This window comes from Gadus morhua, chromosome 23 (assembly GCF_902167405.1).
Source record: "Gadus morhua chromosome 23, gadMor3.0, whole genome shotgun sequence".
NCBI lineage: Eukaryota > Metazoa > Chordata > Actinopteri > Gadiformes > Gadidae > Gadus > Gadus morhua.
The window spans coordinates 10,542,197-10,558,089 of NC_044070.1; the positions used below are offsets into that span (position 1 = coordinate 10,542,197).

The 15,893-nt window shown below is 47.3% G+C and overlaps 1 protein-coding gene and 1 long non-coding RNA gene across 4 annotated transcripts; both read left to right on the forward strand.

Annotated features, from left to right (window-relative positions):
- The first annotated feature begins 61 nt into the window (after nt 1–61).
- On the forward strand, nt 62–14,329 carry LOC115537092 (mucin-17). Of its 3 annotated transcripts, XM_030348737.1 has the most exons (11): nt 62–131; nt 798–3,073; nt 3,200–8,538; nt 8,686–8,791; nt 9,195–9,294; nt 9,578–9,686; nt 10,115–10,246; nt 10,681–10,770; nt 11,173–11,316; nt 11,614–11,798; nt 12,283–14,329. In XM_030348737.1, the coding sequence occupies exons 2-11, from the start codon at nt 799–801 to the stop codon at nt 12,449–12,451; spliced, it is 8,649 nt and encodes a 2,882-aa protein (XP_030204597.1). In that variant the 5' UTR covers nt 62–131; nt 798; the 3' UTR covers nt 12,452–14,329. The 3 variants fall into 3 exon arrangements, with proteins under 3 accessions (XP_030204597.1, XP_030204595.1, XP_030204596.1); XM_030348735.1 differs by having other exon boundaries at nt 798–8,538; XM_030348736.1 differs by having other exon boundaries at nt 798–8,538; nt 9,581–9,686.
- A 523-nt stretch (nt 14,330–14,852) lies between these two features.
- LOC115537179 (uncharacterized) lies at nt 14,853–15,870 on the forward strand. Its single transcript, XR_003974780.1, has 2 exons — nt 14,853–15,148; nt 15,502–15,870. It is a non-coding gene; the product is annotated as an uncharacterized LOC115537179 (long non-coding RNA).
- Nucleotides 15,871–15,893: the final 23 nt, after the last annotated feature.

Sequence of the window (15,893 nt, forward strand, 5' to 3'; positions counted from 1 at the left end):
CCCCCCCCCCCCCCCCATTTCAGTATATCAGGGATAGCACGTCACCTCCGCCGCTCGCCACCGGAAGTAGGGTTAATTTTTATTCACAGGAAAAAAAACACTCAGCTGTTGTTGGAAAAGAAAACATCCAAGTGAGTTTTATTCAAGCACGCCATTGTTTCTTCCACATATGTTTCTATTGCGATTAGAACTAGCCAGATCCAATGCTTAAGACGCATATTGTGCTCGTATTCACTTGAATCCTATTTAGATTGTTTTGTTGCGGGCTAGCCGGGGCTAGCGTTAGCTTCCCATCACTGTTGACTTCCATGCTAGCACATTAGCCACACTTAGCTCGCTTCGTAACTAGCTATCACTGCTGGTGCATCTGTAGTTTTTGTGATAACTCTTAAACGCTCCCCCCAAAACGATATAACATATATTCAAAATGGAACCAATGTTTTATGATTCTATAATCCACAGTGTGCGCATCATTTATGTTAACATCACATCGTAGTAACGCAGCCTGCGAGTCCTTTTTTCGATACGATGTATGTGTTATGACGTCAAATGTAAGCATATGTTGCTGGTTGTGTTAAAACAAAGTTTATATATGTCGTCGGTGGGATGATTTAAGAAAGTATTATCTATCATTTCTTGAAGGCCATTGTTGTAGTCTGTGAAAACTGTTGTTATTTGTGTTTTTCCATCATCACTACTCATTTTCATATTGAAGATTGATTAAAAACAACATTATTCCATTAACTGTAGGGATAGACATACTTATGAATGTCTTATCTTTACTAATATTTCCATAGAATGCCTGCTTCCAAGAGGAGCTCAGAGCCCCACAGCCCCCAGGCTAAGATGATGAAGCTGGAGGTGGATGACGAGGCTACTCCAGGTGAATATAACAGCTCACTTAAAGCAGAAGATGAACATGAGGGGGCAGAAGATGCACATGAAGGGACAGTACCTCCATGGACCAAGAATAAAGATCCTCCAACAGCAAAGGAGGAAGACGAGGAGGTTGCGTCTTTCCTCCAAGAATCCAAACCGAGCCCTCGTCAGAACGACTCTGACCCTCCTCTTAAAAAAGCCAAGCTCTTTATCGCCACAAGTGCCTCCTCTGGAATGGGCTCACCACAGAGCATTGAGTCCAAGTCCTCTCAGAAGAGACCAGCCAGCACAGAACTTTCCAGAACTGCGTCCTCCGATTCGGACGGTGAGACGCAGACAGATGCTGGTGACTTGTCCCTGTGCGTCACAAAACACCACAACCGAGCCAAGCGCGCCGCCACCGAATTGCTGGTTGATCAATCGGCCGCCAGACAGACGCTAGACGACGGTAGGCCTCCTTACCCAACAGTAATGGACCACAACTACGGCAGGTCCTCAGAGGGTTCCAGTGACAGCAGTGTTCTGGACGAGAGCGCCAACACTGAGACGGAAGTAAACGTGAGCTCCGCCACTGATGCAGAGACCACGCAGTATATCAATAGCACATCACTACCATTGTTACAGGCAATGCCGTACTCTGTTATACAAAGTACACACCCAGCAGTAGAAGCCAGGAGACATGAAGGTGAGGAATCTACAAGGTCAACTGCTGAAGCAGGCGGCAGTACAGAACATGTAAATAGCAGAACAAGTGCAAAGCATGAAGAACATAAAACAGAGGATTCCTCAGAAAGAACCAGCAGAGAACCAGACAGCCAGAACCACATTGATGGGAAAATTGTAGAACCACCGCCACCAGCAGAAACATCGGACCCCAGCTCCAGTGACAGAAACCTAAATGTTATAGCTGAAGTAAATATGTTTGCCAGTCAGTCAGAAGAAAGATGTGGAGGTTTAGTAGAGCTAGAGGTTATTACGTATGAAGCAGAGGAGACCCAGGACCCTGCCCCAGAGGATCTGAAGCAAGAAATACCGTGTAAAAGGGAGGCAGAGGAACGGAAGCAACAGGATGTTACTGAGCGAACTGCTGTCACAGAGGCCGCAAAAAAGACAGGGATAGAATTTGGTCCATCATCCAATCAAAATGACCAGGAACAGGCGATTGCAAGTCCCAGTGAAGGGAGTTTGACACCAGCCAGGACCCTGGGCCCGCAAGAGACTAAAGATGAAGCCCAGGTTAAAACAGAAAAGACCCCAACAGCTGAGCCGATACTGCCCGACCCGACCGAACCCGGCAGGGAAGAGACGTTAGCTAACTGTTGTGGAGTTCACCAAGTGGCCGAGAATCTCGGGAGCCCGCCTGGCATCCAGGCTGACCTAGCTGAAGAGATCAGGATTGTACCAGTGGCTGAGGAATCCATCGCTGCTCCAGAGAGCGCCGCTGAGGTACAGTTGGTCCATGGCGTCCAGGAACCCGATGACAGAACGGTGTCCAGCTCCTCTGAGGTTGTAGTTACAAACAGTGAAGAACATGTGGGAAGAACGGTGTATGAACGTGTGACTGTACAAGAGCCAGAAATCACCTCCAACCTTGGTTCTGCAACTTCATCACAGGGAATGTGTGAAGTGGCCCCTGCTGAGGATATACAACCTGAGGTTATGCAGAGCGTCCACACCTCCACAAGTACTTATAGTGGTGTTTCAGCACAGTTGACTCTTACGAATCCTGACAGTAGACAAACAGAGTATGAGTGTGTATCTGAATGCGTCACTGTACAAGAAACTCCAAACCTGGTTTCTACGACAACAGACACACCACCCACTGAGAAATTGGAACCGGATGGGACCCAGCACCTTGATGTCACACCAGGTACTTCTAGGGACGGCCCAGAACTTCTACCTGATACTTACAGTGGGGTTATAGCTGACTGTGTGGATGGTGGAGAGGTTCAACCACAGGTCACCCTGAGTTCTTCGACAGCAAACCTAGGAGAGAAGACAAACAAGGTTATCAGTGAGGCTACAATGGAGGAGGAGGTGAGCCTGAAGGTTGAAGATGACAGTGCAGTCCCAGGTGTATCTTCTCATGGTCCGGACCATATGGTGGTTCAACCATTGAACAGTGAGGCCCAAGATAATGCAAATTTGGAATCTACAGCAACATTGGTGATATCCAGCGCTTTGCCAACACCAGGTATGCTACATTTTGAGGAGGCCAGTACAGATTTATCAATTTCAACAACTGTACCATCTGTAAATGAAAACAATGAAGTTGTCTTTGAATGTTTAGCCGAAACATCTGTTAATATGTATTCTACAGCAACTGATGACCAGATACATGGACATGCACAAGTTATAATGGAAGGTGTTCTACACAGGGAAACCCATTCAGCTGATAACGGGAGTGTAGATGTAGACACTAGACTTTCACAACAGGTCAGGATGAATGCTGTTAGTAAGGAAGGAGAAACTATAATCTCTGAATATGTACATGAACAAAAGACTGAGATGAACAGAATGTCAAAAGAGATTTCCCTCAGCGCACCTTCTGACAAGTTGGCGGACAAGGAGATCCAGAGGTTTAACGATGACTACACCGGTATGTCTAGTGAGGCTCCCAAACATCTGACACTTTCAACCTCTGATTGTGCTCCATATATGGAGATGACTGAAACCAAGCCACATCTTTTCAACCAAGCCCTGGAAAATGAAAATCAAGAGCAGGAGGAACAAAGTACGGGCACGTCGAAAGATGGAGCTAGCCAGCTGATCAAATATGAAATGGTTGCTCAAAGTATTCCTGTCCAAAGCCCTGAGATAGCAGCAATGAGCATGACCGTGCCATCACAACAAGCAGCAACTCCATTTCCCAACAAGGAGATTCAAACTCAGAAAGAAGTCATGGCTATGGACAAACACCTATTGATTGCAAATTCTCAAGGAAAGGATGTGATTACCACTGAATCCAAGGCTGCCCCAGAGGCTGAGTCATACGAAGTCATGCACACTACCAGCACACCAGAGGAAATGCATGAGCAGGAAAAAAAAGGGCGTGGAGGAGAACCAGGAAACCATAGTGGTATTGAACATACCCCCACTTACGACAAGGAAAAAGAAGCGGATAAGTATGATAAGATGGCAGCAGATTTGCAAACCGCAACCACAGATGGTGTGCCTCACTTCATAACTGCAGCAGAACAGCAAATCCAGGTGTTTCATGAAGAACCAATCGCTGCGGTAAATAATGTTGAAGAAGGATATTTGATTTCCAATGCTGAACTTCTGGATAAGGACTCTACAACGGAAGCAGTAGCTTACGTGACATCGGGTGACAAGGAAGAAACACCGTCAGTGGAGGAGAAATCACATTCTGTCCGTGAAGATTTACAAGAAGGGGCTGGATGTGTCATTGATGAGGTTGAGGTTAATGCGTCACTCGGTTCCACAATTGGTCAAGGTCAGGCACAGGTTAACAGCGACGTGATTGTATTGGTCTGTGATCAACCAGAGGGCCTAGAAGTCATTGAGTCTTCCACTGTAAATAAGCCTGATGCAGAGGATGTCACTGAGCAGATGGAGACCGTCTTTCAGTCAGAAGGGGAGCCAAAAGATTTCCAGGTTGTGTATGAAGCCATTAGTAGCCCAGAGAGCACCATAGACGAGGAGGTCAGTGTTGTGTCAGGAATCATTCGGTTACCCAATGTGCCGAAGAAGGATACCCAAGTGGTGGAAGTTCATTCTGCTGCCATCTCTGCAACAAGCGAGGTAAACGTACGGTTAATTCCCGTACAAGAGGCCGATGAGCATATCAATGGAAAAACTCCAGCCTGTCTCCCAGACAGCCAATCAGACATGGATAATATTGAAACGATGACGTGTGAGGAAACTGCAGAGAGTTTTTATGTGTTGCCCATTGAGCACACCAACGGTGCGGCAGACATGGGAGATGTTCTTATGGTCGCCACCAGCGATGAAGTCGCAGAGCCTAACATCCAAAAAACAGAGGCCATGGCAGATGTTTTGGAGATCACCAGCGACAACGTCCCGGAGCCTAACATCCACACAACAGAGGCCATGGCAGAAGTTTTGGAAGAGACCACCAGCAAAGACATCAAAGAGCAGAACATCCTAAACAGAGAACAGAGGCTAGAGGGACTAATGGTGACCACCGGCAATGAAGTCCCGAGGCAGAACCTCCTAACCACAGAGGAAAGGAGAGAGGTTCCCGTCTTGACCACCAGTGACGGAGTCTCGGAGCCGAGGTTCCAGAAGTACAAAGAGATTGGAGAGGTGCTGGTTGTTGCCACCATTGACCACATCCCAGAGATAAACATCCAAAACACTGAGGAGATGGGAGAGGTTCCCATTGTGACTACCAGCGACAAAGTCCCAGAGCAGAACATCCAACATGCAGAAGAGATTGTAGATGTTTTTGTGGAGACCACTAGCAATCACATCCCGGAGCAGAGCTTCCAAAAGAAGGTAAAGATGGCAGAGGCACTCGTCGTTGCCGATAGTGAGAAAATACCAGAGCGTAACATCCAAAAGACTGAAGGAATGGGAGGTGTTTTGGTGGTGGCCACCTGTGACAATATTCTGGAGCAGACCATGCAACAGATTGAAGGAATGGGAGATGTTTTGGGTGTTGCCACCTGTGACGATATGCCAGAGCCGACCATAGAACAGATGGAAGGAGCACCAGAGTCCGTAGAAATGCAGAAGGACAACGGACTTCAAGAACTGTCCCAGGTGACACCGATCGCCACATCGATGGCCCCAAGAGAACCAACACCTGACAGTTTGTCTCAGGAGGACGTCATGGAGTCCCTCACTGTCCCAGAGAGTCCTGATCAAGCAGACATCATCACCCAGGCAGCAGCAGCCTCTGGCCTCAACACATCGCTGTCGGAACACTTGAACTCAGACGGGCAGATGGTAGAAGCTGACCAGGTGTTGAATCTAAACGGAGCCTCTCAGAGCCTCTATTCTGCCATCGGCGTCCATCAGTATCAACCCATGGAGCAGAGCACCGTGACAGGTTCAAATGAAGAAGCAAGAGAAGATATGGAGGTCAGGTCTTCAACAAATACTTCGCCAGTGGCACTGCTGGAGAACTATATTCCATCAGCTCCAAATCCTGATCAGCAAGAGGAGCAATCTGCTGAGAAAAACCTAGATGCCACTGAGCATGACATGGAACCTTCTGCTGTCTGTGAAACACAAATGACAGCCTATGAGAACGCAAGTGTTGACATGACTAGGGGCGTAGAGACGAGCATGGACAATGCAGATTCTGATATGCAGATTTTGGTTGACATAGAGCTCGGCCACCAGGTCGAGGTACAGGATGAGAGCGAAATGGAAGACCCAGATCTTGTCATAATAGAAAAGTCACAATTAGCAGCGGAAATGCCTTCATTGGAAGTAGAAAATGGGGGAGAGAAGAGCCCCATCATTAAGGCAGACAGCAACTCAACTATTGCAGACGGCACCACAAGTAAAATCACCACAAGTAGCACAGACAAAAGAGTTCAGAAGGCAGAGGAGACCAACAAAACCAGCACGCCAAGCATCATTCCCGAGCCAAAGGCAGAAGTGACTGTGGAAAAGCCCAAGAAGCAACAGATGAACACACAGGCCAGAACCAAAGCCCGCCTGGCTGCACTCGCTGAGCAGAAGGCCGCTGCCTCGAAGAGGGCGGCCCAGAAGCAGCAGCTCAACCTCCTGGCACTGTGTGAGGAGATCGCAGAAGACATTGCCACGGACAGCATGCTGTTGAAGAGGATCGAGGAGGAAAAAATTGCTGCCGCCGCCAAGATAGAAGCCTTGAAGAAGGAAAGCCGATCTGTTGAAATGCAGGAAGCCATCGTTGTTCCTCCTACTCCTGCTGGATCCCAAGCATCTTCTCCACCTGTCAACACCACCGACGGGGCTGAAGCCGCAAAGCCCACCACTGCCACCACCATCAACCCCCCCGCAGAGCCAGCTACCGCCAAACCGGTAGTTCCAGAACCACCCAAAAGAAGGTTCTTCGTCAGCCAGATCGTTGTTCCCCTTAAAGCCCACGAGAAGAAGAAGCTGACAAGGTACCAGCGGCTACGACAGGTAGAGCTTCAGCGCGAAAAGATGTCCTGGACTCGTGTGAAGAAGCTCAAAACTGACCAAGCACATCAGATGTTGTTTTCGGATATTGATTTTGATTCTTCTAATCCGTTTCTAATGCCTCCTGTGGCGACACCTTCGACTCCCATAGCTAATAAGCCCAGCGCAACTTACACAAGTACAGCCTCAACCAGCGCTTCAACAATCAGCGCTCTGCCTGCTATGCCTCAGGTCCCTGATGCTGCTGTTGCCAAACCGGATCAATCCAAGACACCAGAGCAATCTAAGGCAGTGACTACACCAGACCTGCCTCTGGTGGTTACGACACCAGACCCGTCTAAGGTGGTGGCGACACCGGAACCATCTAAGGCAGACCAAAAGGTGACAGCCACCAAAACAGACCAAAAGGTGACGGCAACTCCGGCAAGGCCAGGGAGACCGCGGCGGGAGGCAGCATCACCGAAAGTTGAACCTGCCAAGGTTGTAAGTTCCAAAGTGGAGACAAAGAAGACTGAACCACCCAAAATAACTTCGGCTAAGGGGCCAACGCCTAAAGTTACCCGATCATCCACCAGAAAGACCCTTCCAGCCAAACCTCCTCCCATGCCCAACGGTATGAATTCTCAGAAGGCAAAATCTGAGGTGGAGTATAAACCATACAGACCCCGGCCCAAGTACACTTTTGAGGACTTTGAACTGGATGATGACCCACCTCCAGTAGTCCAAAGAAGACCCATGCCTCAACAAAGGCCTGGACAGCAACCAGGCCCAAGCCAGCAGTCCACCTCCAACACTCAAGTTAGGCCCACGTCTCAGTCCACAAACCCCACAGCTCAATCTAGAACGACACCTCCATCAAAACCCATGTTCTTTTCACAGTCTAAGCTACAGGGCACACCTGTTAGGCAAGCCTCAAGTCAGTCAAAGCCTGTGACCTCAACTCCAGTTATGTTAAAGCCGACGACTTCAACTCCAGTTCAGTCAAGGCCTGCAATTTCATCTACAGTTCAGTCAAAACCTCTTACCACAACAGCTTCCGAGTCAAAGCCTGTTGCTGTCACCACTTCCCAATCAAAGCCCACAACTTCAGCTACTGGTCAGCTGAAGCCCGCCACTTCAAACGCATCCCAATCCAAGCCGATGACTCCTACCGGTCAGTCAAGGCCTGTCACATATAAGGCTCCCCAACTAAAACCTTTCCATTCAACTGTTGCTCAGTCCAAACCGTCCATTGCAGCTGCCCCACAGTCGAAGACCACAATTGCTGCAGCAACTCAGCCCATTTCTGCTGTTCCCTCTAAACCGACCCTGAAGGTATCGGACACCGCTGGTTCGGTACCAGGCAAGGCCATTCCCTCTGGACCCCCTGCGCCCCAAACACCACAACCCACGGCGGACCAGGCGCCCAAGCCTCAGCCTGGCTCTCCTAAAGAAGAGCTGGAAGTGAAACCTGCCGTGGAGACCCCATTGTTGATACCTGCCGTTCCACAGCCTAACGCTTCCATGGAGACACTGAGCGTCCAACCCCCTGCTATACCACACAACGTCAAACACCAGGTAACTGCTTAGATTAAAGTTCCTAAACATTTATCAATCCACTTAAAAGACAATGATGATGATATTGACCTAACTTAACCTATTGAATGTCTTTTGAGTGTTTTTGGTTTTGATTGATCTTTACTCCTCTCCTGCTCCTTCCCCCAGGACTCCACCGATGAGGTGTCTCCTCCCCCTCCATCATCTTTACCTCCGCCGCAGAAGCAGCAGACGTCTCCAAACATGATGGAGCCGAAGGAAGAGAAGACTGAAGGTTTGTGTTAAACACCTTCACCCAGCCACCATACCATGGCTTTTATCTGATGTCATGAATGAGCTCAAGTGTAGCTCTTCTTCTAACTCTTCCTAAATGGATTTATTTGGTTTGTAATGTTCCAATCTTGAATAACCACTGCAGGAAATAGTGATTCAGCACTGCTGCAAATAGTCAAAGGCCTAGAATAGCTCAACAGTTGATACTAGCTAATCAGTCTTGCTATTGAATGTCAGAGAAATGAAACAGCTTGGCTAACCGCCAAGGAAAGCTTTTATTGGAAAAATGTATCTGCAATGTTAGCGTTTATTGTATTGCATTAGAGTACAGCCTTATGTGATCCAACAATCATCTCAAATTAAACGTACTCCAAATAAGATAAACCTGTTGTCCATCGTTTCAGTCAAATCTCCACCGCCCTCGCCCATGAAAGCCTCCCCTCCTGATGAGCAGGCGGAGGCTTCCAAGCCTGCGGAGAAGACCCCGGCCCAGCCTTCTGAACAGTGAGCCCTGAACCCCCTCCATCTGCTGAACCAGCAGCACTCTGTTACGTCCAAATGTGGGAGCTCAGCTACCACTCAGTCTTATCGATATGTTGCAGCTAAACTACCATCCACTCTGTCTCAACCATGTGTTGCCTCTAAATGACAAGCCGCTCTGTTATATCCATAAGTTGCATCTAAATGACCAGCCCTTCTCTGGTACACCCATAGGTTACATCCAACCACTGTAACATCCATAGGTTGCATCTAGAGGCCCTGTGTTAACGGCTGTTTCCCCCCACAGCAGGGTGGCGAAGGCGGAGAGCAACACCACTCCTCTCTCGGAGGCGGCCCTGCAGAAGGAGGTGAAGAAGCTGAAGGATACAGACAAAGATGGCAGCCAAACCATCATCGTGAGTCCCATGCTGCGTTATAGTCCAACCCTGTGTGTTTTATTTTCTTAATTAACTAGGAGCTATGGATGAGCTATCCCACAATTTACCCCTGCCAGCCAACAACGGACCATCCATAGCCCCCACCCCATTGTTTCGCACAAGCTACAAGCGGTTCACACAACCAGTTCCCAATATGAGGCCAAGCAACACAGGACCGCAAGACGACTGGAAACAAAGCATGCATTCTAGATAGTTTATACAAAGCTCTGTTGTGTGGCGTCTGCATCCTGCCTGGGTGAAAATGCTGGGCGGCGTTTGTTTCGTATGTATGGTGTCTCCGTTATGCCTTGGTGAACATGCTTGGGTGTGTTTGTTTTGTATGTATGGTGTCTCCATTAAGCCTCGGTAAACCTGTGAACATGGGGTGCGTTTGTTTTGCGCTGCAGGACGCGGGGCAGAAGCACTTCGGGGCGGTGGCCTGCAGTGTGTGTGGGATGCTGTATTCTGCTTCCAACCCCGAGGATGAAACCCAGCACATCCTCTTCCACAACCAGTTCATCAGCGCCGTCAAATACGTGGTGAGAGAGGGGGGATGAATCTTTCGCCATCACACGACTCGCTTTAGTTTATTTGGATCAGGATTGGATTCAAAATGATTCCCGATTCAAGATCAATTAGCGATTCAGTACATGGGTTTAATTTACAGATATTCTCCGGTCTGCTGAGCGCTTGTATATAATGTATGAGATGTCATTTTTTATATTTTAAAAGGTTATATCAACTGAGTACAATAATATAAACCCAGAATAAAAATCTAAGACAAAAGGGGAAATAAAATGATAATGTAATTGACTTTTGGAAATTGTGAATTGATTCAGAGTTTTCTAAAATAAGAACCACGATTCTTGCCTGCGTGTGACTTCCACACAGTCCTCTGAACTCTTGATCTATAAGAGCAGTATGTTTTCATATGATATTCCTAACAACTTGTTGTGTGGGTTTGATAATGAAGGGTTGGAAGAAGGAGAGGATCCTGGGAGAGTATCCGGACGGGAAGATCATCCTGGTCCTCCCAGATGATCCCAAGTACGCCCTGAAGAAGGTAAGTCTGGCCCACCCCTTTCCCCTCACTAAACGCTAGCTTGGCTAACCCTGCTAATCACTATTCTGGCTGCCTAGCTGACCCTGCTAATCACCAGCCGGGTTTTACTCGTCAATGTTTATCGAACCACAATGACCTGAAGATGCATATATATCAAACATTCTCAAGGGAGTCTAGTATAGTCTAGTGCCTAGGGTGTTTTTCTCCCAGCCAGAAGGCACCGGGTTGAGCCCCGATGTCCAAAGATTTAACTATTGACATCTCGGAGCGAGATGACCCACTAACCCACCACCTCTGCCTTAGGGACATGCATCTGGACTCGCTGCCTAGCGCTTTGGATAGAAGCAAGTGATACATTCTTGATATATATGGTGTTGACTTCATACTGTGTGTCTGCTTCAGGTGGAGGAGATCAGGGAGATGGTAGACAACGACCTGGGCTTCCAGCAGGTGGAGACAAAGTGTCCGTCCCAGACCAAGACCTTCCTGTTCATCTCCAACGACAAGAAGGTGGCCGGCTGCCTCATCGCAGAGCACATCCAGGAGGTACCACTTTTTATGGGTTTTCTCAGCCTTATTCAAGGCAACCACATAATCATAAACAGATATCAACAATATGATTGAAGATGGCTAATAATCTACAAACGAGACGTATAGTACATCAAATATAAAAATATTCGCCGAAGTTATGTGTCTTGTGTTCGAAAAGTAGAAGTTCAGTGGGAGATAGTGTGCCGCCATTTTGGATCCACCAGGAAGTGTCCATCTCTTTACCACTCGAGTGCTTACTGTGTGTGTGTGTGTGTGTGTGTGTGTGTGTGTGTGTGTGTGTGTGTGTGTCAGGGCTACCGGGTGATCGAGGACCCGCCCCCACAGGGCTCGGAGAAGGAGCAGGTGATGTTCGAGCGCCAGAGGGCGTGGTGCTGCTCGTCGACGTCGGAGCCCGCCATCTGCGGCATCAGTCGTATCTGGGTGTTCAGTATGATGAGGAGGCAGGGCATCGCCTCGCGCATGATCGAGTGCCTCAGGTTAGTGTCTATATATGACAGATGTTGACGCAGTAGCGGTCTGTCTTATTACACTGACAGGTCAGACCTAGTTAAGGAAATGTGACCGTGGGACCTTGTGATGTCGGCTTGTTTAAGCAGACTCACCTGGAAGAGTTTGACGGGACTCTTGGACTTGGTGAGCCTGCACACCTGTCGCACATTGAGTATCAGTGTGCGACAGGTTAAACCAGCCATCTCCACACACACTCGGGTCAGCGGAGCACCTTTGCCATGTTCCTTAACACAACTTTAATAACAAATCGGTTTTAACGCTACCAGTACTTGTTTGACGGTAATATATAATATACTTTATCTGATGCATAGGTTAATGTATGTATCAAGCTTGATGCATTTCATGTATTTTGTGATTCACTTCAAGACTATGGGGGAACCTTTTGATATGTGGTTGGGGAACTGTATGGTTACCCACACCTCTGTCACCCCCCTCTGTGTTGTGCATCAGGAACAACTTCATCTACGGCTCGTGTCTGGGCAAGGACGAGCTGGCCTTCTCAGACCCCACGCCGGACGGCAAGCTGTTCGCCACGCGATACTTCGGCACATCGCGCTTCCTGGTGTACAACTTTGTTAGCGGCACGAGTTCCTCAGAGCCCAAGACTGCCGCCGTGTGACCAGATCCAAGATAACGGTAACCATAACGATCTGGGACGACGGGATGTCCGACCACGGGACTCGACAAGGACTTGTCTCTCCGCTCACCCCCTGACGAGTTAGCTCGTTAACCACAGAGCCAATCACAAATGACTGGACACTGCTCCTATTAGGTTTCAATCTCAGGTTGAAAAGCAACAAGCTGTTGTTAAACAAAATTCACAATTTAGTTTTAGCCCTTCGCCCCCACACTATATTTTCTTTAGAATTTAAGTTGACATTAATTTCATTAAAAATTATACGTTTTACACGCATGACTCGACAGCAATAGAACACAAAGAACATCTCTCTTGTTTGGTATCCACTTTAACGTTCACTTTTAATTTGAAATCCCCCATTGTCAAACTAGGGAATACGGCAGCATTGACTGCTAGACTGTAGGGGTTAGTCAAAACAATAAAGTCGCACACATTTGAGAACCTTCTGGGCCTTCATGGTAATCCTCCCTACAGTGAAGACCCAGCGTCACCTTATTGGCAAGGGATGTTGGGGTACATGGTTCACGATTGGTCGGTTGGATATTGGGGGTGTGGTTACAGCAGTGGGTTTTGGTTATTGCAGCGGATTTAAATCCAACTGCCCCTTTAGACGTGTCTATTGGCTGAAAGCTAGATTACCGCATATATCAATCTGGCATACTGTGCACGTTGTTACTTGTTGGGAGGCGTAAGACCAGATAGAAGATCTCACTTTAGCACACGCTGTTGCTGTTGTGAAACGTAAACGCTGCACTATGCACACAATCAGCCACCGTGCTAGCACTTTAGCACAAGGCCACACATCCCTCTCACTGTTTTGAAGGAAGGCGTTTCGATGCTGAACGGAACCAAAGCTATCTGCTAAGCTAGCAACCCGCCACCCGGGAAACTGCCAGCTGCCACTCCCCATAATATCAAAAGGTTGTTTTAAAGGTCCCATGACATGAAAATCTCGCTTTATGAGGTTTTCTAACATAAATATGAGTTCCCCTAGCCTGCCTATGGTCCCCCAGTGGCTAAAACTTGCGTTTGGTGTAAAACGAGCGCTAGCTGTTCTGCTCGCCTTTGAAAAAACGGAGGCTCAAGCGCGCTGATTTGGAATGTCTGCCAGTCCAGCCATAGGGAAACATCTTCTGAAGTAGTTCAAAATACACATTTTACGTGGACATGATCATACATTTCGAGTTTTAACGCCCCTTTTCATTTGGGACATGGGAGATATAATCCAGGAGAAGCCTGGCTCAGAACAGACATCGGGGCATTATATGTACGTGTTCGATGTTTCTTTACTTTTCATGTGGCCCGACACATTTCCTGAGCTGAGCCAGATTACCGTGCAGTAACTCAGCAAAACTTGGTTGCCTAGTAACCAAACGGTTGTTTTTTATATTTGAAATAAGTATGTTACTTTGTTTTGTGCCTGGACTGAGACCTGAGTCAAACTCGACACCTGTTCATGTTTTCCACACTTGTATTTTTTCCACACGCTCTTACTTTGTAGCTGACAATGTTGAGTTCTATTAGTTGGCGTTTTAGCGCTGTGTAACATCCATATGGTATAAATGTATATGACTTTTATCAAGTGAAATTCTAAATGCTATATCCTACGTTTTTATGATCATGGAGAAGACGCTCAGGTGTGAGCAGTGTATATTGTTGTCCATACGGCGAACAGGAAACAGGAAGTCAACATCGATGATCATCGTTTAGCGACACCTACCGGTGTCATCGCTCTGCTTCGCCCCTTCCTGTTTGAAATGTCGCTTTTAGAACGATGTCTTGTGTATGAAAACATTTGATTTATACGAAGCTGTTGATGTAAATATTTATTTAAGTAATAAACAATTTTTAAAAATGTTATATCCGTTCCTTTATTTGAAAGAAGGGCAAGGCGTTTACCCGACACTGCAGTTGGTTTGTTACAAAGACCCATCCGGGAAGGCCTCCTTGAGAACGGTTTTGTAAAGGGCAGGCACTTCCAGAAAAAACACTTGGCATGTTATTGGATGAATAATCTGTCTATCTATTCTACCTTATCACATAGTTCCTTATAGGGTGCTGATTGAGCTCTGTTGAATACAGATCATTGAGGAGCAGGTAGGGGTTGGGGCCTCTGGCTTAAAGGGGACTTATTATACCACCAGGTGTGAGTGTGATTAGCCTTACAAGCCGTTTCGAAAATCTGCCTAATAGGACACTAGTGGGTGTGTCCACCTAGATCTGTGCTGGATAGATCTATCTACCAGCCTACCCAGTGGACTGAAGTAAACATTGCTCATCTATCCAGCACAGGTCTAGGTGGACACACCCACTAGTGATGTCATATTAGGCCGATTTTCGAAACTGCTTGTAAGGCTAATCACACTCACACCTGGTGGTATAATAAGTCCCCTTTAAGGATGCCTGCAGGATAGATATTGGGGTTCCCAGTACATTTTCTCTGGGGTACCAATAGACTATCCTGCCCTTGACTCCCAATCCTCTGCTGCTCTTATTTGATGTTGTGGCTCTTATTTGATGTTGTGATTAGCAGGGTCACAGACCTAAAAAGTCCCACACCATGATTCTGTTCACTGGATCTCTAGTTCTGTTGTCCTTCATGTGGATGTCTCCGCCTAGTGGCCAATGTGAGAATCAAGCAGCACTCAGTAAGTAGCAGTAAGTAGTAGTAAGCACTCGGTAAGTCACAATTCGGATTGATTAATAGTCCATGCGTATTCCCCTTAGGAAGGCTGTTATTCGTAGAAGACCACTATTGTTACTTGTATTTAACTGTGATGGACAGCAGTGGTCTTGTCTAGCTCAGCTGGTGGAGCAAGGCAGAAACACTGCCTAGGTTTAGATAGATACTCAAAGTAATTTGGATAAAAGGACCCACCATTGGCATATAGTTATTTCACTAGTTGCGTGTTGTTTTACCATGTTATGGGATTGTAGTTGTATATTGTTATGGGACGGTAGGATATTGTGTTTGTGTGTTGTGTGATGTGTTGTGTTTACATGTCGGGTGATGGCTTTGTGTTTTCACACAGATACGAGGTCCCGTTGTCCAGCATTCCTGTCTTCTCCTGTCACAACACTCACCAGCCTGGTGGCATAACAAGAGCAGGGCACACATGGAACAACATGGAGACTTCCTCACGCCCAGCAGTGTGAAAGCACCTCTGCTTTCAGACCAATCACCCAAAGAAAGCAAATGATTGGGTATTTTAAGCCCAGCGTTCATTTAGCCTGTTTACATGAAGGACGTTTCGGGCTCTCTCGGGATTAGAATGTTTTTAGGGAAATGGGACTTCTTGAGTCTTCCTTTGGGAGATTCTGATTGGACAGCCGTGACTTTTATGCAACATTGTCCCAGTTTTGTATTGCTGTAGAACATGTAATAAAAATGATCAACAAAACACGCTAACCCTTACCATATTAC

Excerpts from the sequence above, each read along its gene's own strand:
- LOC115537092 (XM_030348735.1), top strand. The coding sequence starts at position 799 with ATGCCTGCTTCCAAGAGGAGCTCAGAGCCCCACAGCCCCCAGGCTAAG. Across the intron at positions 10,771-11,172 it reads CCAAGTACGCCCTGAAGAAG|GTGGAGGAGATCAGGGAGAT; the intron begins GTAAGTCTGGCC and ends TGTCTGCTTCAG. Across the intron at positions 11,799-12,282 it reads CGCATGATCGAGTGCCTCAG|GAACAACTTCATCTACGGCT; the intron begins GTTAGTGTCTAT and ends GTTGTGCATCAG.